The sequence below is a fragment of the Solenopsis invicta genome, chromosome 13 (genome assembly GCF_016802725.1).
Source record: "Solenopsis invicta isolate M01_SB chromosome 13, UNIL_Sinv_3.0, whole genome shotgun sequence".
NCBI classification, from domain to species: Eukaryota; Metazoa; Arthropoda; class Insecta; order Hymenoptera; family Formicidae; genus Solenopsis; species Solenopsis invicta.
The window spans coordinates 8337210-8364883 of record NC_052676.1 but is presented as its reverse complement, the minus strand read 5'-3'; the positions used below and the strand labels follow the sequence as shown (position 1 = coordinate 8364883).

The 27674-nt window shown below is 28.8% G+C and overlaps 1 protein-coding gene across 1 annotated transcript in view; it reads left to right on the top strand.

Moving 5' to 3' along the window:
* Positions 1-14710, top strand: part of LOC105202953 (fatty acid synthase) — a 68243-nt gene extending 53533 nt beyond the window's left edge. The window contains exons 11-20 of the mRNA XM_039456710.1: positions 1256-1563; positions 1831-2229; positions 4478-5505; positions 6420-6676; positions 7515-8208; positions 9176-10004; positions 10466-10941; positions 11920-12174; positions 12286-12537; positions 14585-14710. Of these exons, the coding sequence (XP_039312644.1) occupies positions 1256-1563; positions 1831-2229; positions 4478-5505; positions 6420-6676; positions 7515-8208; positions 9176-10004; positions 10466-10941; positions 11920-12174; positions 12286-12537; positions 14585-14680 (4594 nt within the window). The 3' untranslated portion in view covers positions 14681-14710. The remainder of the gene's footprint in view (positions 1-1255; positions 1564-1830; positions 2230-4477; positions 5506-6419; positions 6677-7514; positions 8209-9175; positions 10005-10465; positions 10942-11919; positions 12175-12285; positions 12538-14584) is intronic.
* The last annotated feature ends 12964 nt before the right edge of the window (positions 14711-27674 follow it).

The following is a 27674-nucleotide window of genomic DNA, read 5'->3' as shown; positions in this document are numbered from 1 at the left end:
AGATACTTCCATTTTCTCAGCACACTCAACGAGACATGCTTCCACTTCAAAAGCGTTTTCTAAAGGTATAAATTTGTCAATAATTAGAAGAACAGCAGGCTGGTTAGAAAGTTCTCAGGTTTTCGCTAATTTCTACAACCGTCCACTTACAGTCGACAATAATGTTTTTTCAAATACGGTGTTAACGGAGTAAAAAAAAAAAATTTTTATATATATATAATGCGGCTATATTTAATTTTATATATATAAAAAAAATTCTAGAGATATTGTAATAGCATAGTATGAATATATGTATAATACAATCAATATATATATATATATAGGTATATATAGATAATGTTTCTCAAAATTGCTATCTCTAAACAACTACATGTGTAATCTCGAGAACGAGGCTTGAAGTATAATTGAACGATCAAACGAACTTACCTGTAAGTGAAGTTCGATCGTAATTATACGAAAAGCCTCGTTCGAAGAGATTACACTCCCTCCCAGATAAGAAAGTTTTTTCTTTTCATACCCAAATCCCTCTACATAGGAGCAATTTTAAGAATACAAACTCTAAAGAATGAAACGGGATATCACGTGGCGCGCGAGGCGGTGTAGCAGAAACGCCACCACCGGCGCGCTTTTTTTGACTCACTCTAAAATTGTGGCTAATAGTTGAAAGAAAGGAAACTACATGTGTAATCTCTTCGAACGAGGTTTTTCGTATAATTACGATCAAACTTCACTTACAGGTAAGTTCGTTTGATCGTTCAATAGGCCTAGTTTATGCAGGCCGTAAAAAATCAACCAATAATCAATTATTCTTTTATAAATCGATTATGATTGGCCAATTTCTTACGGTTACAGCTTACATAAACCAAGCTTTAAACTTCTTGCGATATCTCACGAAGAAAAAAATGAAAATACTCTTCTAATACAATTTCCACCTAAGCTATCGATAAAGAATACTCAGAACTTGATCAATTCAACCGTTACTGAAATATGATAAATTCGAGTGCTCGAAAATCGCCGGCTTGGGTAAAGTGACGTGGGTTCCGCGTGCTGCGAATTTACTTGACGCAAGACGCTATCGTGTTTCTTAAAAGCAATTTTTTAAATAATTAATTTTATTATTCTTTATCCCTCTTTAAAACATGCAATTCTTGTCTAAAATGTTTATCCATATCTTCCATATTTGTTGAAAATTTTTTTTGAAGAAATAAATCACATGTTATATATATATATACATAATGAGTCTTAATGTTTATAGGTGGGATCATTCTGAACTGCCTTTGCCTTTAATACAATATAAAGGACAACAAATACTTCACAAAAGAGAAATAATTGTTGATATTGATACAGTTGATGAAGTATTTGCATACTTAGCAGGTCATGTCGTCAACGAAAAAAATTTGTTTCCAGCTACGGGATATCTTTTTCTTGTTTGGAACATGGTCTCATCTTTGAAGAAACAAGTTGTTAACAATGTACCAATCGTATTTGAAGATGTTAATTTTATTCGTGCTATAATGCTATCACCAAACAATAATATCAATTTAATCCTTTCTCTTCAAGAGGGTAATATCATTATATAATCAATAAGTTTATTTAGTTTCTTATGTAAAGTTTAAAATTTTTTTAAAATTAAAGATAAAAAAATGAATTTTATATCTCTTATAGAGTATTTAAAAAGTTAAAAATATCATTCAAGGATAATTAGAATCTCAAATCTTTTCTTTTTAATTGCTTTACCTATATCTGTTACCTATACCGATATTCTCTTATTCATTAGATGTATTACAATATGTTACGTAAAATATTTAAATAATTTATATTTGTATTTAGGTAGTAACAGGTTTGAAATAATTGAAGGAGATAATGCTGTTGTTACTGGAACAGTACGAATTCCAAATGATATTGAAAATGAAAAAATATTGATTAATTCTTTTGAATGTATCGATGGAAAAGAAGATATGAATATGAAAGACATCTATAAAGAATTAAGGCTTCGAGGTTATCAATACACCGGCGTATTTCGTGGATTAAAAAGTGCATCAGTTACGGGATCAAACGGACATATTGCGTGGACAAATAATTGGGTGGCATTTATGGACACTATGTTACAGATTATGATTTTAAGGGATACTTCAAGAAGCCTTTCGGTTCCAACAAGAATTCGTAAATTAATAATCGATCCAAAGTATCATATGCAGCAAATTCAAAATTATCAAATTGATAAAAGACGTAAGTAATAATTGAAGAAAAACATCCCTTACGGAAAATAAGTATTGAGGTTTTAATATTTTGTTAGGAAACACTACTGATCAATTTAGCAATACTAAATTGGCCAATACTTCTTTAGCCAATCTTTAGTATTTGTGAATACTCAGTATTAAAGTATTTTTTAATACTTGGTAATAGTACTAACAAATAATCACCGTTAGTATTGACGGAAGAGGGGGGGAAGAGGGTAATAAAAGATACAAAAAAACATACACAAAATTCATTATCCTTATTTAATAAATATAGTGCACTAAGAAAAAGTATGTTAAAGAAACTATGTAGAAAGGAACTGTGTAAGAAAGAAAGTATGTTAAAGAAAAATATTTAGTCCTATACGATTATTAACTAAACATTGAGTTGATTAACTAAACATTCAATTGTTATTTAGTTTTATTTTTAAAAAAGGATGTTTTATCCATGTCAACCATTAAAATATTTAGTCAAAACTTAAACAAATTCAATATATAGTTTTACGTTTTGGACTAAATACATATTTTTGTTTCGTAACTAATTTTTATAAAAATTATATGCATATAATGCTTTAAAAGGTAAAGGTTAAAAATAAAATAGAAAGAGTAGAAATGGTGGACCATTATGTAACGGTCTACGACCGTTTACATTATTACGTGATTGTTTAAAAAAATACGAGGTTTCAGCAATAAGCAAAGTCACGATTTTCAGCTAATTTCTCAAAAAATCAGTCATATTTTATTTCTAATTTCTCTAATGTGTATTGATGCTTCTATATTATTGTGACTACTAATAAAAGTATTCACCAATACTAATTGTTAATTATTCAGTATTTATCAATACTTAATTATGCCTAATACTAAGTATTGATCAATTTCTAATGAGCATCATTTTTAATTAAAAATTTTTAATATTTAGTACTCACCTATACTAACTTTCAATACTTAACTTTCATAAATTCTTAAATGTTTACAAATACTGACTTTCAATACTCACAAAGGGAGGATCAGGTGAGTCACCCTGGGATTTTGATCCCAATTTTTTTAGTTATCCTGGAGACGAAAAAAAGTTTACGTCTCCCGGCGTTTGATCGAATAGGCCTTAGTTTCGGAATAATAAATTTGTGAAAATTAGCCATACCGCGGCGCACTATATAAGTCTTCTCGGTAAGTGTTTATCCAACCAGTGTAGTTGGCTCCATGCGTTAGGTGCTTGCTTCACAATCGTAAGATCCGGGTTTGCTCCCGGATGTGTGCAATATTTTTTTATTTTTAATAAGTGTATTTATTTATCTTGATGATATTGATATAGTATGCAAATTTCTAAAATAAAAAATTTAATTTAATATCACTTTCTAAACATTAATTTAAATTTTATTTGAAGGATATTTAAATTCAAGTAATAATATTTGAAATAATAAATAGGTAGTAATAATAATAATATATAAGTTATTTAAAATGGATAACATAAAGGCAACGTATCTAAATTTTCAAATTGTTTAAATTTAACCCTGGTATTCTTCTACGATTAATTATTTTAAAAACTAGAATTTTAAAATACTGTTAATATTATTTCCAATTAAATTTTAAATTAAACAATTTGAAAATTTAAATACGTTGCTTTTATATGTTATCCATTTCAAATAACTTATATATTATTATTATTATTATTACTTATTTATTATTTCAAGTATTATTACTTAAATTTAAATTAAATTTAAATTAATGTTTAGAAAGTGATATTAAATTAAATTTTCTATTTTAAAAATTTGCATACAAGATCAATATCATCAAGATAAATACACTTATCAAAGAAAACAAAAAATATTGCACACATCCGGGAGCAAACCCGGATCTTACGATTGTGAATCAAGCACCTAACGCACGGAGCCGACTGCACTGGTTGGGAAACCACTTACCGGGAAGGCTCATATGATGCGCCGCGGTATAGCCAATTTTCACAAATTTATTATTTCGAAACTAAGGCTTATTCGATCAAACGCCGGGAGACGTAAACTTTTTTTTTGTCTTCAGAGTAACTAAAAAAATTGGGATCAAAATCCCAGGGTGACTCACCTGATCCTCCCCTTCTCAGTATTACAACTTAAATACTAAGTATTGAAATATCCTTATTAAGTACTGAGCCTTAATATTTATTTTAGGGGTAAATAAATGTAATAGAATGCGATTGTATAATATTACAGTTGTACGACAAATCAATTTTATTTAATACGTTGCAGAATTCTCTGTTCGTTATTATAAATCATTGGACGCTATAATATCCGGAGGAATACAAATTTGTGGTACCGTAACTACACCTATAATTCGCCGACAGAAAGCAGTTAATGTCGTTCTTGAAGAATACAAATTTATTGCTCACCATGATTTAGAAGCTATCTCGTTACGCGATGCAATAAGAATGTCGATGCACATTGCACTCGAATGTTGTAATATGATAAATATTAAAATAATTGAATATATCGATGACAGTGATAAAATAACACCAGAAGACCTAAATTATCCAATTGTTAATGATGTATTAAGTGATTCACCTCAGATTCGACACCATATTAAGATAGTAACAAATCATGGAAGATTCAAAAATATCTCTTTGTCAAACAACGTTTCTACAACAGAAATTACTAAATTGTCAAAAGACGAAAACTGTTTAATGATCATTGGTTATGATATTTTGACTAAAAATAACAAGAAATTATACAGACAATTATTGTCTCTATTAATGTCGCAAGGTTTTCTACTTACTTTGGAGAAATCCGATTCAATCTATGATTATTCATGCCTAAAAACATATGGATTGGATATTATACTGAAAAAACAAGTAAATGAAAAGACACTTTTATTGCTAAGAAAAACACAAAATATTGCTAAAAAACAGTACCATATTGTACACGTAAATAATTACGAATTTACATGGATAGATAAACTGAAATCAATCATGAATGTGGAAAATCAGACTACTGTAAATACAAGAATAATACTTGTCGCAGAAAAAGATTTTGAATGCGGATTACTAGGCCTTGTTAATTGTTTACGAAAGGAACCGGGTGGTGAAGTAATCAGATGTGTATTTATTCAAGATGACAAAGTGCCAGCCTTTTCTTTGCATGAGCTATTGTACGCGAATCAACTGCAGTTGGACCTACCTATCAATATTATACGTTCCAATAACGTTTGGGGATCCTACAGGCATTTTTTATTGCCGTCGTTAGAACCAAAACTTGTACAACATGCTTTCGTTCAACAGAAGGTGCGTCAAAAGTTTTATTATAAACTTTATTATAGGTAAACATTTATACACAACTAATTAGAGAATGAGTTTTATTCAGTCAAAGGTGGATCTTACAATTAGTGCTTAATATTCCTTGTATGATTTTATCTACATCTGCAACTTTATTAAACTGCGAATAAATTTTTTAGCTAATTGTAAGACGACCGTCCTGCAATGTAGGGAGATATATACATATTCTATCTATAGCCAAAGTAAAATTTTTCACAGCAAATTCTTTACAAGGATTTAGGTTGGAGGTTTTTATTGTAGCCTCAATGTTATAGATGCTCATTAGCACAATTAATATAAAATTGATTTATATTATTAATTTAACTTTCGGTGTAGATATATTTTTAAAATCTTACAACTCTTCTTTAAGTAATATTTATTATAATTTATTGTATTACTTGCTTCAAAACATAACATTTTTTCGCTATATCTGTTGGTTTCCCTTTCTCTAATGTTCGGCATTTAAAAATTGATAAATTACCTGAAGATTTGTTATTAGTTTTTTTGTTAAATTTAGTATTTTAAAAGAAAGTAATGCAAATTTTTTAATTACATTCGCCATTGTTTTCAATAACATTAAACCATCTTTTGGAAATTTTATAATTTTTATTTCTGAAAAATGTTATGTCTTTGAATATGATAAAGTCCAGTTATTTTTTAATCTCATTCACTGAATAGAAATGTATGTCAGAAATGTTTGCAGAAATATTGCAATAGGAATGTTTAAAAAAAAATGATCTCATAGACATTGTCAATACGATTGAAAAATTGAAATGTCTCTGCAATATAACTAAAATCTTTTGTGATATTATGATTTTTACATTCCGGTCAATGATTTCCTATTGTAATTATTTATTGTAAATATTTATATTTCTTTATAACAGGTGCGAGGGGATTTGAGTACTTTATATTGGGTGCAAAGAAATATATCTTCTCGTATTAAGAATGAAGACCTCGTTAATGTAATTTATGCGTCTCTAAATTTTAGAGATATTATGTTGGCTACTGGTAAAATCCAATTTACAGAATCATTTGTTCAACGATTTGTCCACCAAAACGATGCATCATGTGATTTAATTGGCATGGAATTTGTTGGATTTGACATGCATGGACAAAGAGTAATGGGATTGTGCTCATATGGGTAAAATAATTGTATTTATAAATGTATAATTAATAACAAAAGCTATTTACATTTAGTAGTATCAATTTAATATTTAATTTCAAATATATCAGATTAAATTTTATATTAAGGAAACAAATACAGAGTTCGAAAATGATTACACTTTTTGTGGGCTGATAGAATCAAACTGGGCAGGAAAGTCATCTGCCATTTTACAAAATGTCTACTAATTAATGAAATATTACTCATTAAAAATCATTGTTTAGTTTAATCTATCGCCAAATATAAGTGCATGGAAAAATAAGATCGTCTGGCGACAGAGGCGCGCGGGAAATTGTTTATTACAAGCGGTTTATTACGTAGCCTCAATTTGAAAGTTAACTTGAGTGTTAAGTTGAATAGGATTAATATTCATGATGTTAGAAACCATTTGAAGCAGCTTTTATGAATAAGTGGCAATTTTATTGTTTATTTATTTTTTGTGTATGCCCGTGTGTGTTTGTGTGTGTGTTTGTGAGTGTGTGCGTGTGTGTGTGTGTGTGCGTGCGTGTGTGTGTGTGTGCGTGCGTGTGTGTGTGTGAGTAATTTAAGAACGAATTGGACTCTAACATCGTGAACATTGGCCATTATACTAAAGTATAAGTAACAATAAGTAACAATTTTTATAACAATTTTTATAATAATACATCTTATAGTGTATTATGTTACTAACAATTAATAAAACATTATAATAAATATATCATTATTGATAACATTATTAATTTTTGTTTTCTTAAACACTCAAATTTTGAATGTTTCGTAAGGTAAAGTAAGTTTTACGCAAAACGAAATTATACATTTTCTAAAAATTTATTTTTAGTGGATTGGCAAACACTTGTGTGGCCGATAAATATCTCAGTTGGAATGTACCCGACAATTGGACAATGGAAGACGCAGCAACGGTTCCGTGTGTATATAGTACGTGCTATTATGCATTGTATTTTAAGGGTAAAATGAAAAAGAAAGACAAAGTGTTGATCCATTCTGGAACAGGAGGTATTGGTCAGGCTGCGATTCATCTTGCACTTTATGAAGGTTGCGAAATATTCACGACAGTTGGTACTAAAGAAAAACGACAGTTTATAAGAGAAACGTTTCCTTCTATTCCTGAAGATCATATAGGAAGCTCTCGAAATACAAGCTTCGAAGAAATGATTATGCAGTGTACAGGAGGTCGCGGAGTGGATATTGTATTGAATTCTTTAGCCGAAGAGAAATTACAAGCATCTGTTCGCTGCTTAGCAAATGGTGGACGTTTTCTAGAAATAGGAAAATATGATATGCTTTCCAATAATTTATTAAACGTACATGCTTTTTCCAAAGGCATAAGTTTTTATGGAATTTTATTAGATAAGTTATTGACTGTAAACTCAGAACAAAAGATAAAACTGTGGAAGAAAATAACAACAGATTTAAAAATGAATGTTATTAAACCACTGTGTAGAAAAGTCTTTAAACGAAACGAGATAGAAGCTGCCTTTAGATACATGGCTACTGGAAAACATATCGGCAAGGTATGATTTTTTTTTAATTTATAAGGTGTGTGTGTACATGTATGCATGTGGAAGACTTAGGCAACTTTAAAAAGTCATAATTTTTGTTCCACTTAATAATATATTCAACAAAGCTTTGTTTAAATTTTTCAAAATTTAGTATCATAGAATTGTGGCTGAATAAACAACATAGCCAAAAAATGATCTAATATGAAATTAGAGGATAGAAAGGGATTGAATATCATTTAGTTTTTTTAAATAACTCAGTAAAAGTTAAAAAACGACACAATTCTTATCAGCACCAGTTTATTAGTGTATAGAGTTCTAATAATCACCTTATAAGTAAAAGTTTATTGGGTAGAACAAACGTAATTTACAATTTACTAAAAAGGAAAAATGCGTGTGCTCTTTTCTCATGCCCTTTGTCACAGAGCGAAAGATTAAAACTTTGTATGGGTCTCGTAGATATATATATTATGTTTAAAGATTAATAGAACTTGTTTCATCAAAACATTGTACATTACAAATAATAGTCGATTTAGATGTATCATCGTTTTCATTTCTAAGAGTTTGATTGAAAACTTCAATCACCTGTATTTAAGATATACGCAAGTATTTAGTAAGCATTAGTTTTTAATAAAAATTCCCAGTCAGAAAGGATAATAAAATTGTAATATTAATCCTATAAGAAGCATGTATAATATCCTCGCTCCCCGGAAAAACTGTAGTATTACTATTCCTGCTTCAAGTCCGATGAATATGCGGCGCGCAGTTCAAATAGTCTAGAGTCAGTAAAAATTAAAAACCTTTATTCGGCACCAAGAACCACTGTGACAGACATAGGCCTTCTATTTTCGTGTTTTATATAAATAATAATAAATAATTAGTAAAATACAAAACAATATTAATAAGAAAGTAAAAGAAAAATAAGATTGACTTTATATTATTTCGATTTATAGTGATAATTTTATATTAATTAAATGTTTAGATAATAATAAAAATTCATGAAGACGATCAAACCTTGGATACTCCTCTGCTCGCTTACCCACAATATTACTGCTTGGATTATAAATGTTACATTATTTTGGGTGGACTGGGCGGTTTTGGTTTAGAGTTAGCAAACTGGTTGATTCTTAGAGGTGCAAAAAATTTGATATTGACATCACGATCTGGGATAAGAACCGGTTATCAACAATCAAGAATAAAGTTGTGGCAATCTTTTGGTGTAAATGTACAGATTATTACAGTCAATGATACTTTAAAACGTGAAGATTGTGAATCTATATTAAAATTGGCTGAAGGAATAGGGCCAGTAGATGCCATATTTAATCTTGCAGTTGTGCTTAAAGATTGTTTATTCGAGAATCAGTCACTGCAATCGTTTGAGGATTCATTCAAATCAAAAGCATGGATGACGAAGAAAATGGATGAATTGTCGAGAACAATCTGTCCCCAACTTCGACATTTTGTTGTGTTTTCTTCCGTTTCATGTGGGCGAGGAAATGCGGGTCAAACAAATTATGGAATGGCTAATTCCGTAATGGAGAGAATTTGTGAAAAAAGAATGAAAGAAGGATTACACGGTTTAGCAATACAATGGGGTGCTATTGGTGATGTCGGACTCGTCGCAGATATCCAAGAAGACAACAAAGAGCTTGTTATTGGAGGTACATTACAACAACAAATATCTTCTTGCTTGGATACATTAAACACATTCTTGCTGCAAAATCGAGCCGTTGTAAGCAGTATGGTTGTTGCTAAAAAAGCAAGTATTGGCGGATCAATGAATATTTATGAAACAATTGCTCATATTATGGGTAAGTAAACTTTTAAGATATCTTAGCTTCAATAACCAAACGTGATCTAGCGTGCTAAACAACATAAGGTTGACTGTTAGTCGACTATTAGCCGGAATGAGAAGTCTAAAGTTGATTTCAAAGTCACTCTAAAATTTGTATTTAATGACTTTCTTATTTAAATTTTAAAATTTCAGAAAAAAAATTAAAAAAATTTACCAATATTTCAGTATTTGAGCATTTGAAAGTTATTTATATTTCTTTAATCTATTCTTCTCAAAAAAATTACTTAAAGAAATCTACATTTCTTTCTACAAATTTTATTTTTGTTATTTTCATTATATCTGTTTATCAAATAATTTTTTTAATTTTTTATATTAACTAACTAAATTCTTAATAAGTCATTTTAGAAGATGAAATAATGTGATACATAAAATATAAAATTTATTAAAATATATAATATCTCTTTTAATTTACAATAGGTTTGAAAAATATAAACACAGTGGCGCATAACATATCACTAGCCGAACTGGGTATGGATTCGATGGTGGCAATAGAAATTAAACAAACATTGGAAAAAGAGTTCGATATTTTCTTGACAGCACAGGATATTAGAAATCTTAATTTCGCTAAAATTAGACAAATGTCAGATACAATCGGAAAAGGAAACACGCATGACACAAATAAAATGAATACAACTATTTCGGAAAGTTTAAACATGATATTTCGAATGATTAACAATTCAGACTTGGTTCCAGATGTTCTTGTAGAACTTGCTACAAAAAAGGAAGTTGATAAAGGCAATGTATTTTTCATACCAGGAATTGAAGGATGTTCTAGCATATTTAATTCAATAGCATCAGGAATTAAATATTCAGCAATCTGTTTGCAACACAATGTACTTAATATTCCGAACCAAAGTCATTCAGTGACAAATTCAGCTGTTTATTTGCTGCCAGTATGAAATTCTAAATTATTTTAAATTATTTATATTTTAATTAAATAATTCATATATACGTGTAATGTATGTATAATATATATTACAATAATTATGATATACATATAATTATATCCATAGCTTCAGGACAAAAGAGTAAAAAATTTCGTAATTAATAATTTCAGGGATTTCTTAAAGAAAAAGTATTACTGAATTAAAGATTATCAATCTTATGTAGCTACAACAAAATAAGTGATTTTTTAATTTTTTAAGTGTAGTGTATACGTAAGCTGTTCAAAAAGTACATAACTTTTATAATATCAGACCAACATGATCTATGTTTCTTATTGCTACTTCGATGGTGATTTTATTAACAATTAATCGAATTCCTTAGTATTAATATATCATTTGGAAAAATTACTTTATATTGTACATTTAATAATTTACAGTTATTTAAATAAAATTCGGTGCTCTTTGCGATTTTATTGCGTCATTTTTTTTATTCTTACATGATAAATATGATTCTTATTTCATAGTAATGCAATATTTAAAAGAAGTAGTAAGAATAAAAAGGCTTGAATTGTTGGAACATAAGGCATTCGTTCTATATTCTAATTTTGTTATAAAACTTGAAACAACCGTTATTTCTCAGTCTCCCTTTTTATTCAATTTTTTTTGTTTTTAAAGATGAAATCTATCCGTCGTCGTTTATAGTCAATAAAAGATATTCAACAAAATCGCAGTGAGCGTCAATCGTAATTTTACATAAAAATATAACAATAAACAACTAAGCAACATGTATGTATTGTTAGTGATGTTACATTGTATTAATGCTAAGGAACTAAACAGTGTCACTAGAATATATAATTAAGTTATTATTGGTGCGCTAATTCGAAAGTTTTAGAACGTTTTGGACGGATTACGTATACAGTATATGACGTAGTATTTTGATTCGTGAATTACGGAATATCCTATATATGTTTATATTTGTATTTTCAGTACATATTGGAAAAAATGAAAAATCAAAAAGAATTTCTAATAGTGGGATATTCGTTTGGATCTTTAATTGCTATCGAATTAGCCAGATTATTAGAGGCTAAGAATTTTTCAGGATGCTTAATACTTATAGACGGAGCTCCTGACCAATTGAAATTTTGGATCGACCAATATTTGTTTTCTACTTCTCAACAGAAGTTACAAAATATTATATTAATTAGTTTGATGGATATATATAATACGGTTGACAAAGAAACGGTTAGTAAATTATAAAATTATTATAATTTTTTATTATAAGTATTGTTTATATGAACATAATTTTATATAAAATAAATAAATTGAAAAGGTATATATTCAATAATTTTACAGTTTTCATTAGAGCTGGATAAATGTAATACCTGGGAAGAGAAGTTAGAAGTATTTCATGCTTATTTTCCAAAAGAATTAAACATATTAACCACAGAAAATCAAAAACTCGCATGTTTTACAATTTACGATCATATAATTGCTATACAGAATTATAATGTGACTTCATTACCTCGCCTTAAATCATCTATAACCTTATTGAAACCTACGCTTGCAATTACTCGTTTTGCAGAAGAGGATTATGGTTTACATAAGGTAAATCAAATTTAAATATTGTAGAACTTTTTTCTTGGGATAGTCTAAGTACATTGCTCAAAATTTTGGTGTCAACTATCGTTGCTTTTATTCTTTCTATATATGTATTGTACACACACACACACACACACACACACACACACACACACACACACACACACACACACACACACATCTACAGGGTAAGGAAAAAAATTAATATTCTTGAATAATTCGCAAAATATAAATTTTATAGAAAAATGATTCAGACAAAAGTTGTAGGTTTTGAAAAGATCTATTAAAAGCTTACCAAAACATTGTAATAAATTTCATTTTTATTCAGTATTTTTTGTATTGTAATTCTTGAATGTTATTAGTATTATCCAATATGTATTATGCGTTGTATGTCATATCGAGTTATACCTCTTTTGTATTGCTTATGTAAATCCAATACAAAAGAGATATAAATCAGACCGGGCAATTTCCACGCGGTACACCTTAGGTAATGTTAATGCAACGATACTGTAAGTTCCAAATGTTTCATAACTCAAAAATTATTTAACGAAAGTAAACTTCTTTACTGTGTATTGGAAAACACTCGAATTAAACTATAAGAATGTGTAATAAAATTTAGATGGTTTTATTTTAAAAATTCAAGATGACCTTGTTCTGACCTTGGTGATGCCACCCAAGCCAAACTGATAATATTAAGAAATGAATGTTTTTACACGCTACAACTTTTGTTTCAAACATTTTTTGATAAAACATTTTCCAAATTTTTCAAATGTGTGGCATATTGAGTCACGCGGTATAGGGAGTTTAACTTTCACGTGATTGTCGTGACGACATGCGCTTAGAGAGAGATAGAGTACCGTAACTGTATTGCGCTATGAACCACACTTATCATAAACCCTAACGTAATTATCTTATTGTTAATATAAATAAAGACTTTTACTCAGTGCTATTAATACTTTTGCATAAGTTACCTAATTTTCTACTCGGACACGACAAGAAGTATCTATCTTTTTTTTCCACCTTATTTATATTGTTTTATTAAGGTGTACAGTGCGTTGCAGTGATGCCTGGGGTACCGATTTCAGGAACATTTCTTTCTTGGTTATTTTTACGTTCCTGACCAAATGCTGCGGTGATCGTTGACGCAGCATTCGGTCATGAACGTGAAAATAATTAAGAAAGAAAAGTGGTCCCTAAAATTGAACCTCAGGCATCAATGCAACGCACTGTATATACAAAATAGACCAAAAATCTTAAAAAATAAAATAACTCATAAAAGAAAAAAAATACTTTGTACAAAAGTTGTAGGATTTTAATGTGGCATGTCACATTACAATTTTGAATACATTAAGGTCACGTAAAAATCACTTTGAATATTGTACATAGTAACTACTATTTTTGGTTACATATTCTTGTAACTAACTTCGGGAACTTTTCAAAATATATAGTATAATAAAGTTTCTTTTGTTTAGTACTTTCCGAGTTACTGTCGGATTTACAGTTCTTGTGTGTGCGTGCGTGCTTGCGTGTGTGCGTGTGACAGAGATAAAACTTCACGGTTTGTCACATCCACAGTACTTAATTACTCTAAATTCTTTTGTGTGCATACACACAAAAATATTTGGAGTCATTACTCTTTAATTTTGTACACTGTAAGCATTCAAATTTTTAGTGTTTCTTTAGAAAAAAATGTAATGTGCTATTTGAAATCCTACAACTTTTGTATAATACAAACTGGGTAAATAAAGTACTGAATAAAAAGTATCAATATGAAACATCATCCGCGGAATCAGACTTTTAATTGCCTGTGTTAAAACGATATTTTTTAATAAAACATTATTCTCAAAAATGTTTTTTTATAAGATATTTGACTGTATCCAGACTTTTGGACCACCCTGTATGTAAAACCATAAAATGATAGACTTCCAGTGAATTCGTTCCACTTTTTTCATAGTTACTATAATGGTTTTTATTAAGTAAACTTCTATAGTTTTGATTTTTCAAGTAAGATTCTAACATTTAATAATAACTTCATAAGAAATATTAATTTCAGATTACCGAAGGTAAAGTACAAATTCAGTACGTGGAAGGTACTCATATCACAATAATGGACAACAATAAAGTTATATCAGTTATTAACGAAGCATAGTTGGAACAATGATATTTTTACTCTATTTTAATACATATTTATATACATATATACATACATACATACATACATACATACATATATATATATATATATATATATATATGTATGTATGTATGTATGTATGTATGTATGTATGTATATATGTATATAAATATGTATTAAAATAGAGTAAAAATATCATTGTTCCAACTATGTATATATATATATATATATATATATACATACATACATACATATATATATATATATATATATTTATATATTTTAGTATATATCCCCATGGTTATATTTTATATTATAATCCAATAAAAAAAGGTAAAGGTTAATTAAGTTAAAAGTTAAATGATTTCAACTTATCTTAATTACCTTTTAGACATTCAATTTTATTTAATTACATTTTATCGATAACTATTAACTGTCAATTTAATTTTCTTGAAGTTAAATATGTCACAAAGAAAGGCTAGCTTATAGTAAAGCCAAGAACATTTTTGCATAATGCATAAATCATAATGCATAAAAAAATTTATCAATTAGAGTGTTACATCCAGCCTCAAGGGAAAGGTAGGAAGGGTAGACTACTTGAGGTACAAGTAAGGCGAGAGGGACGCAACAAATGCTTAAACTCGTACTGATCGGACGTACGGCACGAGGACATACGCACTTTATTGACTCAGAAGTAAGTCAACGTGTGAAGACACGCTTTAACACTTCTTCAAAAGTCGTGCGATCGTCGGCCCTGTTTTGAGTCAAAGAGCCGAGTCTCTTTAACTCGGGATCGGGCCTTGGGTGATCTTTTTAGCCAGGAGGAAAAGGAACGAGATGAGTTTAAGAAATCAAAAGTACCTTTAAAATTAAAAGTTAACATATATTCTTGTAATTATTTGGAAATGGATACATTACATAATTAATTATTGTTCTTAAAAACTCGAACAATTGTTCGGAAAATAACATAAAGAAAAAATTATAAATACTTAACTAGAAAGTTAAAATTAGTGTACATTATCATTAATTACTACAAATAGTTAATGTAATTAATATCGCAAGAGGAGATAGAGCTGATTTATTTTAAAAATGTCATTGAAAAATTACATCAAATTTATTTGAGTATACTTGTTTATGTTTGTGGAAATAATTGTAGAAGAGTGTGTGCTCTGTGGGAGAGGAGCGGTCACGATCATGGTCAGGAGGGGTGTTTACTTTTTCTAAGAATTCCACGTTGGACGTGGAATTCGCGGGTGAAGAAGGGGCGAAGACTTCCTCCAAGAATTCTACGCTAGGCGCAGAATTCGTGGTTGAAGGAGGGGAGGAAATTTTCTCTACGAGTTCCACGCTGGACGTAGAAGGGGGAAGGAGGGTCCTCGAAATCTAACGGGACCGGCGAGTAAGAAATACTCGAGACGAAAGGCGGAGGAATGTCGGGATACATCCGGTACGTAAGCTGGGAAGAAATTGACGGTCCCTTGTCTCTAAGTAATTTCTACGAGTCCTGTTTGTCTTCACGTTGCATCAGAATGAACACGTTTGTTCCATATATTTAGTTTCCTTTTATATTTTTGCGTTATTATTTCGGTCGTATTCTTAAGAGTTATATCTCTCGAGACAGATATCCTGCGTCGCCGATTTTCTTTACGACACGGCGGGGAATTTTATTATTGGCGAAAGGAGAAATCGTGGAGTCCGCTGGACGTAACAAGAGTTTTCTATTTCTATACTAATTGTAAGAAGGGAAGTAAAAAATTCTGATTGATAAATTTTCTTATGTGTTATACATTATGTGTTATATAAATGTCTATACTGCTAGCTTAACTCTATATTGTAGAGAACTTGATCGAGAACTTCTCGAACTCGTGCGAATTTTTTCGAATGCGAAACAAGCCATTCCGTGTGACGTGATTGTTCGTATTATAATAAAATCATGTAGTTCCAGTACCTCCAAAAAACTGGTCTTATATAAAACCCACGAGTTTTTTATATTTATTAGAACAACACAAGCGCGCGCTATTTGCTTAATTTCATGTTTACGTATAACTAAATATAAATAATAAGAATTTCAAAAATTATACATTCATGATTAAGAATAATAGAGTTCACGATGACAAATGACAGATCATGTTCTTGATGATTATAAATAAATAAAAATGGAATATGATTTGATTTATTATTACCCTATCAGTAGACAATGTTTTTTAAATATTTATTCTTTATTATAATGTTTCTTAAATATTTAAAAAATATTTAAAAGATATTGTTTCCTGATAAGGTAACTGTCTATAAAATTATCATCAATAGTATACGTTAATATCACATTTTTGTAATAGATATCCGTATGTACAACTTTTTTATGTTGTTTATATAACCAAAATCTACACAAAACAAAATTTAAACATGTTGTAATTATTTATTTTATAATTATTTAATATATCATAACATTTATACTTAGCACATAATACGATTGCATTTTTGTATTAAAAACAAGTATTATACACGACTCATCAACTTCCAAGCACACGAGATTATCATATCTCAATAACGTCTGAATCGATCAAGTTCTAAATATTCCCCATACAGCACAGAAAATTCCAGCAACTTTGCAGCAACGTTGCAATGTTGCAGATTGCAATGCAATATTACGGAGACATTGCAGAAACATAAATTAACAATATGCCTGACACATCGCATGGCATATGCCAGTAATATTCCGGAAACATTGCAATATCATAATTTTTTAATAAAGTAGTGGCAATAAAGAGCCAAAGCAGAATATTTGCGTATAATAATATATTAATTTAACTCATCCATAATTATTCATCCTTTAGTAAACTAAGGTCGAGCGACGTTACTAAATTTTCCGCTGAATCTCTACATTACCTAAGAGTAGAACCGTCCATACATCGACTGTAAGTCGACTCATCCAAGTCAGGCTTTCAAAGTTGACTGCAAATCGACTTTGCATAGATGTCTGCAGACATCCTTCAAATGTTGACTCTAAGACGTCTAGAAAACGGCATGCGGTCCCGTGGTGCTGTGTGCATCATATTATTATTAAGAAACATAAATATTTATATCAATAGACGAAATAGGTCCATATGAAGAAACCTCGATCTACAGCCCAATGAACGAACAATATTTTTTAATTGTTCTTTTAATAAAAATTTTTTCATATTTAATTTAATTATTGTATTATATTGGTACATATTTTCTAATTACATTTTTATTTAAACAAATAACAGAAAAGTTATTCCAAATGCTATTCTGCATTTGCGAAATAGTAAAAAAAACTATAATTTTATATTTGTTTATATAAATGTTGTGCTTTAATCATACATATTTCATTTTTTCGATAATGTATATTGACCTGATCTACCAGTTATATGTATATACATATCAGCATAAAGTGTTCAGAGGTAATCATGAGGAATCAATTCGCAGCGATCACGGAGGTCAAGCAACGTTCACCGGAGTCGCGACTTGGAGGGTGACCGCATGGAAATTTCCGACAAAATATTCCCAAGATTTTTTTTTGCAAAAAATGTTTTTTAAAATGTTACACAAATATTGTTTTGTTTATTGGAATTATGTGATGTAATAATATTTATGTAAATATTTTGAAAAAATGGGATGTTTTTGAAAAATGCAATATTTCAAAAAGCGGACATCTTAATGTTGCGGCAATCTTCCAGCAATGTTGCAGTAATGTTTTGCCATCAAAATGCAATATTACAATGTTTCAATGAAATTATTCTGCAATGTTCCTGCAATCTCTCTGTGCTGTAGCTGTATGGGTCTCAAACAATGGGTAAAGTTTTATAATGAAAATGTTTTTATTTTTTCTGTCTGTATTTTACGGACGGAGATATCATAATGAAAAGTTCACCTCTAAAATTTTATTTTCTGAGATATACGTGAACATTAAAAAAATCTTCAAATTCGTGATCAATTGCATTCTTAATATTTTGTCTTTTATTTAAAAATCTTTACATTCTCAGCCTTCTTTAAATCCTTTCTACTTTTTACTTTTTTCCTATTTTACGCTCTCACAATTCTTCTTTCTTCTTCCTTACATTATTTCACACATTTTTTTAAATTTTTACTAAAACAGATAATGTTCGATTAATAAAATAGTAATTTTTAAAACAAAATGTCAATATACCATAATATGCATTCATTATTAAAGAAACCTTCAAATTCGTTTACAATTACATTCCTAATTTCTTTCGTACTTTATTTAAAACTTTACCTTCTCCATCTTCTTTGATTCCTTTCTGCTTTATATTTTTTTTTTATTTTACACAATTCTTCCTCTTTTCTTCTTACATTATTTCATGTCTCTCCGTTTCTCTACCCTCATTACACATATTTTAAAATCTTTACTAAAAGATATAATGTTTGATTAAAAAAATTTTCATTTTTATAACACAAAGCCTCATAACATGTGATATTCATTCATTATTAAAAAAATCCTCAAACTTAGGTTCAATAGTATTTTTAATTTCTTTTGTTTTTTATTTACAAATCTTTACCTTTATATAATATAGGTATTCAAAGATTATTTTATTTTACATATTGTTGTACAAAAATTACAAATTTATTAAATTTTAATTAATTTAAGCAAGTTAAAATAGCATATTAATTTTTTCTAAGATACAGATAAACATATTTGTCGTTCTTAAAGAGGTTGAACTTCTCTTTGATTCTCTAATTAGATTTTATAAATTTGCCATTTATATCTCTGTGTTTTCGGAACTCATTGAGCTAGAATTTTATTAATACATTTGTGTGCTTGCATTTTACTATTTACAAACATTGTTTAATAATTTTAATATTTTAAAATATTAAATGTTAATTGTATTAATAAATATTTAAGAAGATAATTGCTACAGAAATTTTAAAGAAATCTTTGTGTTGTTCATATAAACAGGCATAAATAATTTAAAATAAATAACTAACTTGACTATATGGAATAATAATTGGAAATACAATCCACGTAACACATGTTGGATTAGAGTCTATATTGCAGTATCCAGGATACACGTAATAAATTAAACAATCTGTCAAAATAAAAAACACAGATAACATTGATAAAATTATATTAAAGAAATTTTTATTTTTATGACACAAAATATCAAAATATCATGTAATATTAATACATTATTAGAAAAGAACCTTCAAACTGGTGTTTAATTGATGTCTTCATTTCTATTCTTTATTTAAAAGTCTTAATCTTCTCAAACACGTTCAATTACTTTATCTTTTCAACTTTATTTCCATTCTACACTCCTTCGATACTTCTTCCATCCTTCCATTCTTTTTCTATTATTCTATTCAAAAATCTTTACCTTCTCAAACACCTTCAATTACTTTCTCTTTTGAATTTTATTTCCATTCTGCACTCCTTCGATCCTTCCTTTTTCTTTCCTACCTTCTTTTTTATATTATTTTATTCAAAAATTTTTATCTCTTCCAACACCTTTCTCCTTTCAATTTTATTTTAATTCTAAACTCCTTTCATCGTTCCTCCTATTTTCCTTCCTTTTTATATTTTGATAAAAAATCTTTACCTTCTCCAACACCTTCAATTCCTTTCTTCTTTTAATTTTATTTCTATTCTATACTTCTTTGATTCGTTTTTTTCCTTTCTAGCCTTTTTTATTATTCTATTCCTCTTCTTTTTTATATTTTTATTTCACATTTTTAAAAAACTTTACTAAAATATATAATAATCTATTAGAAAAATTTTTATTTTCATGACACAAAATATCAAAATATCATGTAATATTTGCTCATTATTAAAAAAAACCTTTAATTTGGTGTATAATTAATGTCTTTACTTTATTCATCCTTTATTTAAAAATTTTTACCTTCTCCAACACCTGCAATTCATTTCTCCTTTCAATTTTATTTCCATTCTAAACTCTTTTGATTCTACCTCCTTCCTTCCTTCCTTTTCATATTATTCTATTCAAAAATCTTTACAACACTAGAGATTGCGACTATCGATTTAACATGGATTTTTTCAGATAGGAATAACAAAACACAGAGCAAAATCGAAATAAAAACGTGATTATAACTGATCAATATTATTTAAAATTTTCTTGTTGACTGATACATTTGCAGCAGAAAAATTTCCTTTATGCATTCAAACGTGCTTTTATAAAATATAACACGTCAAAATGATCTTCATTTATATTGAACGGCTATTCAATGCAAAAAGTCTTGTTTTTAACTGTCTTCGAAGAAAAATGTCTGATAGAAACTTTGAAATAGTTATATTACTTAAATTTAATAAGTATAGGTAAACAAAATATACGTACAGAGTTTATTTATAATTAAAGAATACAGTTGTTATTTCCGTTATTAATAAAACCAAAATAACATAAATTAACTTTTAATTTTTTAACTACACTTTTTAATAACTTAATTCAATTAATTTCATTATTAATTAACTAATGTAAGTTAAAATTTTAATAAAAATTGAATAGTAAACGAGGTCAAGTCAAGCAATTTTTAGATCTAATCAATAGAGGAGAAGAGGGTGTTATGGCTACTGTCGACAATATGGCTACTCCTATTATTTCCGTTATTAGGTGACGTATTCTAACAATTGCTTATGGAGTTATTCGCTTAGTAGCCCGCCGTTTTTTAATGATGCTAATATGCCAATACATGACTGACAATTGTTATAAGGCATTTTTATTTTTGAGCATTTCTAAACTTTTTCAAGGTACACTTTTAACTTTTAATTACATACACTTCCTTATTATTCTTAAACTTGAGTGTATTATCACACGAAGGTACATACACTCAAGTGTTTTTTGTTATTTTACTTTTTATTCGGCCATATATATTTTGAGTTATACAAAGTTAAAACAATAACATGGAATTTTGTTAATATAGTTTTTAAAGCAAAATTTTTATATCGAAATATTTCTTTGATAAATCAATTGTCATTCTAAAGAGCAGTGTTTAGAAACATTAGAGACATCATTTTATGCTTGTTGTTTAATGTTAAACAGGGATAAAGTAATATTTTTAATGAAATTTTTAATGGTATTTTTAAAGTTTCTGAACGCACGAAAATTCTAAATAATGGAAAATTAAAAATATATAATTTTGTAACAAGGTACTGTGTTTCTTTTAAACTAAACTAATTTTTTTAAATTATTTTTATGGATAGCTATATTACAACCACTTTTTTTTACCGATTATGCAGTTCATTAGATTTTTATAATTCACGTCATAAATAATAAATATTTTATTACTTTGAGTCTAGAATCTGTCAAACAACACTCTGATGAATATAATCGTTCAAGTTTTAATAGAAAATATTAATTATATACAAAGTTATTCAATAAAGTAAAAATAGGTGCCGTATTATCCTCTTCTCTTCTAATAAATTAAATTTATGATATATCTAAGAAACAGATTTAATACATAAATTTTTTACATAAACATGTTTCGGACTTAGTTGTCCTTCTTCAGTATGTTACAATTTAAAATGTGTTGCTTACATAAATACAATGATTTAGTCTGAAAATGTGGCGTGATGATTCGAATACATAATTAAATAATCAAAGGTAGAAAAACACCTACATAAAAGCAGTGTCTTAATCTTATTAGCAGCCATCTTTTTCTAGTTTATTGTGTCGTCAGATTACGATGTTAATGCAATGAGATTATAAGGATGTTGAGCAGAGTTGAGGAAGTGCGATAACATAATATTGTGTATGATCTTAACACACCGGCGGCTCGATCTCAGTTAAAATTTCATTGTTAACTTGATTAAAAAAATTAACTTACATAACCCTGTAAATTACATTATTATTGTGACAATAGAGGTATTATCGGAAATTTGTATAACAATTTCTGCATGGATTTGCAATATCTTAAAAAGATTTGTTAAAATTGTATAAGAAAAATATTAATATTGTTTATTTGAGAATCATATTTGGTTCTTTATTTTTAAATTCCTTATGTGATTACTTATATGTAATAAATTGTGTATTATATATCATCTCATATTCATTTCATTGAAAGAAAAATTCAGAAAAATAAAAAAATATATGTAATACATATGATGTACGTTATTTGTGATCATTTTTCTTTAAGTTAATCCTATTTTAGTACTGCGAATATAAAGCATTACTTGGATGCCGAAAACGTAAGTTAATATTAAAATATAAATGAAAACATACGTAGCGGTTCAACCGACTTGTACATAATAGCGCGCCGACTCTTTATATTTAAAACGCCGTATTTTAAAGTTTTTAAAAGTTTTTTGTTGCGAAGATATGATTTTTTCAAGGAAAAATAGATTTTTAAACAATTTTTTATTTTTACTTAATGTTTCTATAAATGTTTCTAAAATATTTTAAAAACTTTTTTAAATATTTTCTTCCTTCTTAGAGATTATTGAGTTGTTTTTTTTTGTAAATTTAAGCATTTATTTCAATAACAAAATGTATGAATACCTCAATCAAAGTATTTGCCCTTGAAAGCTATAACTTTTTCCTATTTTTCTGGCAGAAGTTGAATTTCGCGACGAAAGAATGATCTGTCATTTGAGTCAATGCATTCAGCAATCCAATTTTTGACTTCACCATAATTACAGAAGATGTGTATCTTCCAGAGCGTTTTGCATTGATCGGAACAGATAATAATCGCTTGGTGCCATGTCCGGAGAATACGCTGAGTGTGGGAGAATATTGCATTCGAGCTCTGTCGTCAATGTTTATTTCATGCTGTAGCTCACATCGGAAAAATAACTTATATCGACCCGTTTCTCTTGAATAGAAAATCGCGCACGGCCATAGCTCGTCGGGAATTATCAGGGCACGATCCGGATCAAGAAAGAATTAGACGGTAGTTTTGAATTTAGAAAATATGTACAAGTTTATTTAGAGACAAATTTAGATAGACAGATACAGAACATATAGAATGTACGGAAGTATGAAAATCAATGTAAACAAAGTAACTTGCAAGAAAATCGATCGAAAAATATTTACAAGATAAATGTAGGAGCGACATCGGTAAATTTCGTCGTCAGCCGTATAATTTACCGATCGCGTTTGATGTGCGGTAAGGACACGGCGTATTCGTATGCCGAAGGGACGGGTTACAATTACTGCACCTGACTCGGTGCGCGTATCGCAGCTTTAGATTGCGTCGATATTCGGCCGGTGCACGTGCTTTTCAATAGCGCGATGCGGGTCTTCGGCGCAGGCTATTGCTTGACTCGACGGGCGGTCCGCTTTTTCTACAGGGTGATTATTAACGAATGTCCCCACTTTTTACCATAGGAGCATGATTTACCGACGGATACGTATTTCTAATATATTATTATGGCTGTGTTCCGTTTTTACTGGCAGTACTGAAAATTTATAGTTCACGTCACATATACTATACATTTTCAGTACTGGCAGTTAATATCGGAACACAGCCTATATTAGAAATTATAAGTGCGTACTCATATGATAAAAAGTAGGGACATTCATTAATAATCACTCTGTATATGCGTATAATACGCGTATAATAAGAATGCAACCCCAAAAAATATATTTTATTATAATACAATAATCAAATTAAATACAAAAAAAAATTTTTTTAAGAAAACAGTTAAAAAACTTTTAAAAAATATTGTCTTTTCATTAGGATGTAAATCGAGGTTTCTTCATTCAAAACATGCTGTTCTATTTCGTCTATCGTTAATATTTATGTTTCTCATCAGTACTGCGTTCAAAAAAGAAATCTTGGACTTCAAAATCAAAATGAAGAAATTACTTATGTGAATTCTATGTTGCTATCTCCTATTTTTATCTCCTTTAAATTGAACCAATAATTCTACGTGAATTGTACAGGATAAGACGATGTGAATTTATTCTCATGAAATCTACATTGCTGTTACCTATCTCAATCTCCGTCAAATTTCATCAATAATTCTACGTGAATGAAATGTATTAAAATCTACGTGGAAGTGTTCACGTAGAATTTATGTGGATATCAAGCTCTATCCACGAATTTTACATAATACACGTGGATAGAACGTGGAATTCACGTACCTGTTCTCATCGGGTTTTATAATAATAAAAATCAAATGTTAAATATACAATGGTATTATATTATTTATTTAAGATTACAGTGCATTGCCATTGTTTTGCTACTATATGATCGCTTTTTTAATAGTTTTTCTTTGTTTGATATTTGCAATCTAAATACAGTATATAATACTTACATATAATTTTGTTTTTTAAATTATAACAATCTAAAGTATCACGATCTATCTTAGAAAATAATTGACATTTTTTATATTTATTTTTATTATATTTGCTCAAAGCTAATGTTGGATTTCGTAAAATCATAAGGATAAACCACTTAGAAATGACTTCAACAAAACATGCTGTTTTATTTAAATCTGAATTTGATTCTTTGTTTGTTAAAAAATGAAGTGATGAACTTACATATCTACTAAGACTTTTTGTTTTACGTACTTTTATTTTATTGAAACGTTTACTAGATTGTACATCATCCTTATTAATTTTTGGAGATAGCAAAATATCTAAATTTTCTTGTGAAGCAACAAGATGAATAAAATGTTCCCATTTTACAAGATTAGATGTAAGCTTATATATGTTTTTTTAAATTCAAACAGGAAGTTTAAGAATTTTGTTATTAGCTAAACAACATCAAAAATTTTTTAAAATATGTGGAACGTCTACAAAAAAAAATAATTTTTGTTGTGGATCTTCTGGATGTAACAATAAAATTGGCATGTAGAATGTCAGCCGGCATGTATATTAAATGGTTTCCACATTGCCATATTTACAAGTCCTATGTCAGAAGTAACACTATTTATATATATACAAAACAATTGTATATATATATATATATATATATATATATATATATATGAGCCTGTTTAATTATCTGCAATATAATAGATTTGAATAATGAACCATTATAACTGTCTGAGGTAAAGAAATATTCGCCAGTTTGTTTCATTGACTACTTATACCAACAATCATAAACACTAGGGCATGCGTAGCGTGCACAACATTACCTGTATTATATGGCAAAGTTATATTTTCAATTATGGCATGAGTGGAAACATTATATGATGTTCCTGGTAAAATAGCTATTTTATCTAAAGTAAGCATACATTCTTTGTCTATATTATCTGTAAAACTATCTACTTTAAGTTGTAAATACTCAAAAATTTTATCATCAATACCATCACAAAATTGTAAATGTTTTAATCTTTTTCGTAAAGTTCTAAAACATAGTAATAGTACATTGTTTCTGAAAAATGTGCCTATAAACATAGATGAGAAGAGGGTAATATGGCACTCGTTTTCATTTTATTGAATAACTTTGTTTATAATTAATATTTTCTTTTGAAACTAGAACGTTTACATTTGTCAGAGTGTTGTTTGATAAATTTTAGACTCAAAGTAATAAAATATTTATTATTTATGATGTGAATTATAAAAATCTAATGCACTGCATACTCGGTGGAAGAAAAAAGTGGTTGTAATATGGCTATCCATAAAAATAATTTAAAAAAATTAGTTTAGTTTAAAAGAAACACAGTACCTTGTTACAAAATTATATATTTTTAATTTTCCATTATTTAAAATTTTCCTGCGTTCAAAAACTTTAGAAATACCATTAAAAATTTTTATTAAAAATATCACTTTATTCCTGTTTAACATTAAACAACAAGCATAAAATGATGTCTCTAATGTTTCTAAACACCGTTCTGTAGAATGACAATCGATTTATCGAAAAAATATTTCGCTTGGTATGCTAACTATATTAACAAAATTACATGTTATTGTTTTAACTTTGTATAACTCAAAATGTATACGGCCAAATAAAAAGTAAAATAAGAAAAAACCCTCAAGAGTATGTACCTTCGTGTGATAATACACTCAAATTTAAGAATAATGAGGAAGTGTATGTAATTAAAGGTTAAAAGTGTACCTTGAAAAAGTTTAGAAATGCTCAAAAATAAAAATGTCTTATAACAATTGTCAGTCTTTATGTGTTGGTATATTAGCATCACTAAAAAACGGCAGGCTACTATACAAATAACTCTATAAGCAATTGTTAGAATACGTCACCTAATAACGGAAATAATACGGATAGCCAGATTGTTGACAATAACCATAATACCCTCCTTTGTCTACAATTTTTAATAAATTTTGTATTTTTTTTTTACTAATAACATATCTTACACATATATGTACAATGAAGTGCATTAGGTAGTAACTCCAGCAGTTTAAACAATCACGTGATGCCATTGGCTTAGTGAGTTCATCTGATTGGCTAAGAATGTATATATAATCAGTTGGTGACCAATTAATCTTTGAAATGCATGCTGCCCACAATGCTCTTCTTGTTAGAATTTTAGAAAAACATTTCATAATATATCCATTTTTGAGACTAGTAAAACATTCTGGCACGCAACAACCCGTCATTATGTAATATTATTTAATTTTTTTTCTTAATATATACTTGTAATATTTTAACCTTAATACGTATTAATAACCTTTAATTATAAGATGCATAGCACTTCAGTGATCTAAAACTTATTCAAAATGTAACATCTAGTAAATTTTGCAACAAAATGGTTGCACCAATTAGAAACTGAACATTATGTTTCTCTCGAAGGTCTCTAGTTGTTCGGAGAGTAAGCGGAGGCGAGCGAGCATGCTGGGAGTCGATTTTGTTGAAATTATAAATACTCTAGTAAATTTGTTCACTTTTGTAATTTTCACTCTAGTTACATGATACACAATCAACCTTTGCTAGCGCGTGTCGGTTCGAATCGACGCACGTGCACGGCGAAATACTCGACGCGTGGATGCTTTAGCGCTCGCGTACGCGCGTTTGAATTAGATTATGGGCGCGAAGCGCTTACTCCTTGTCCGGCAGATGTTCGACCGGGCGTTTGTGGACGATGACCCGCGGAGAGTGACGAGAAGGCTGTTTGTTA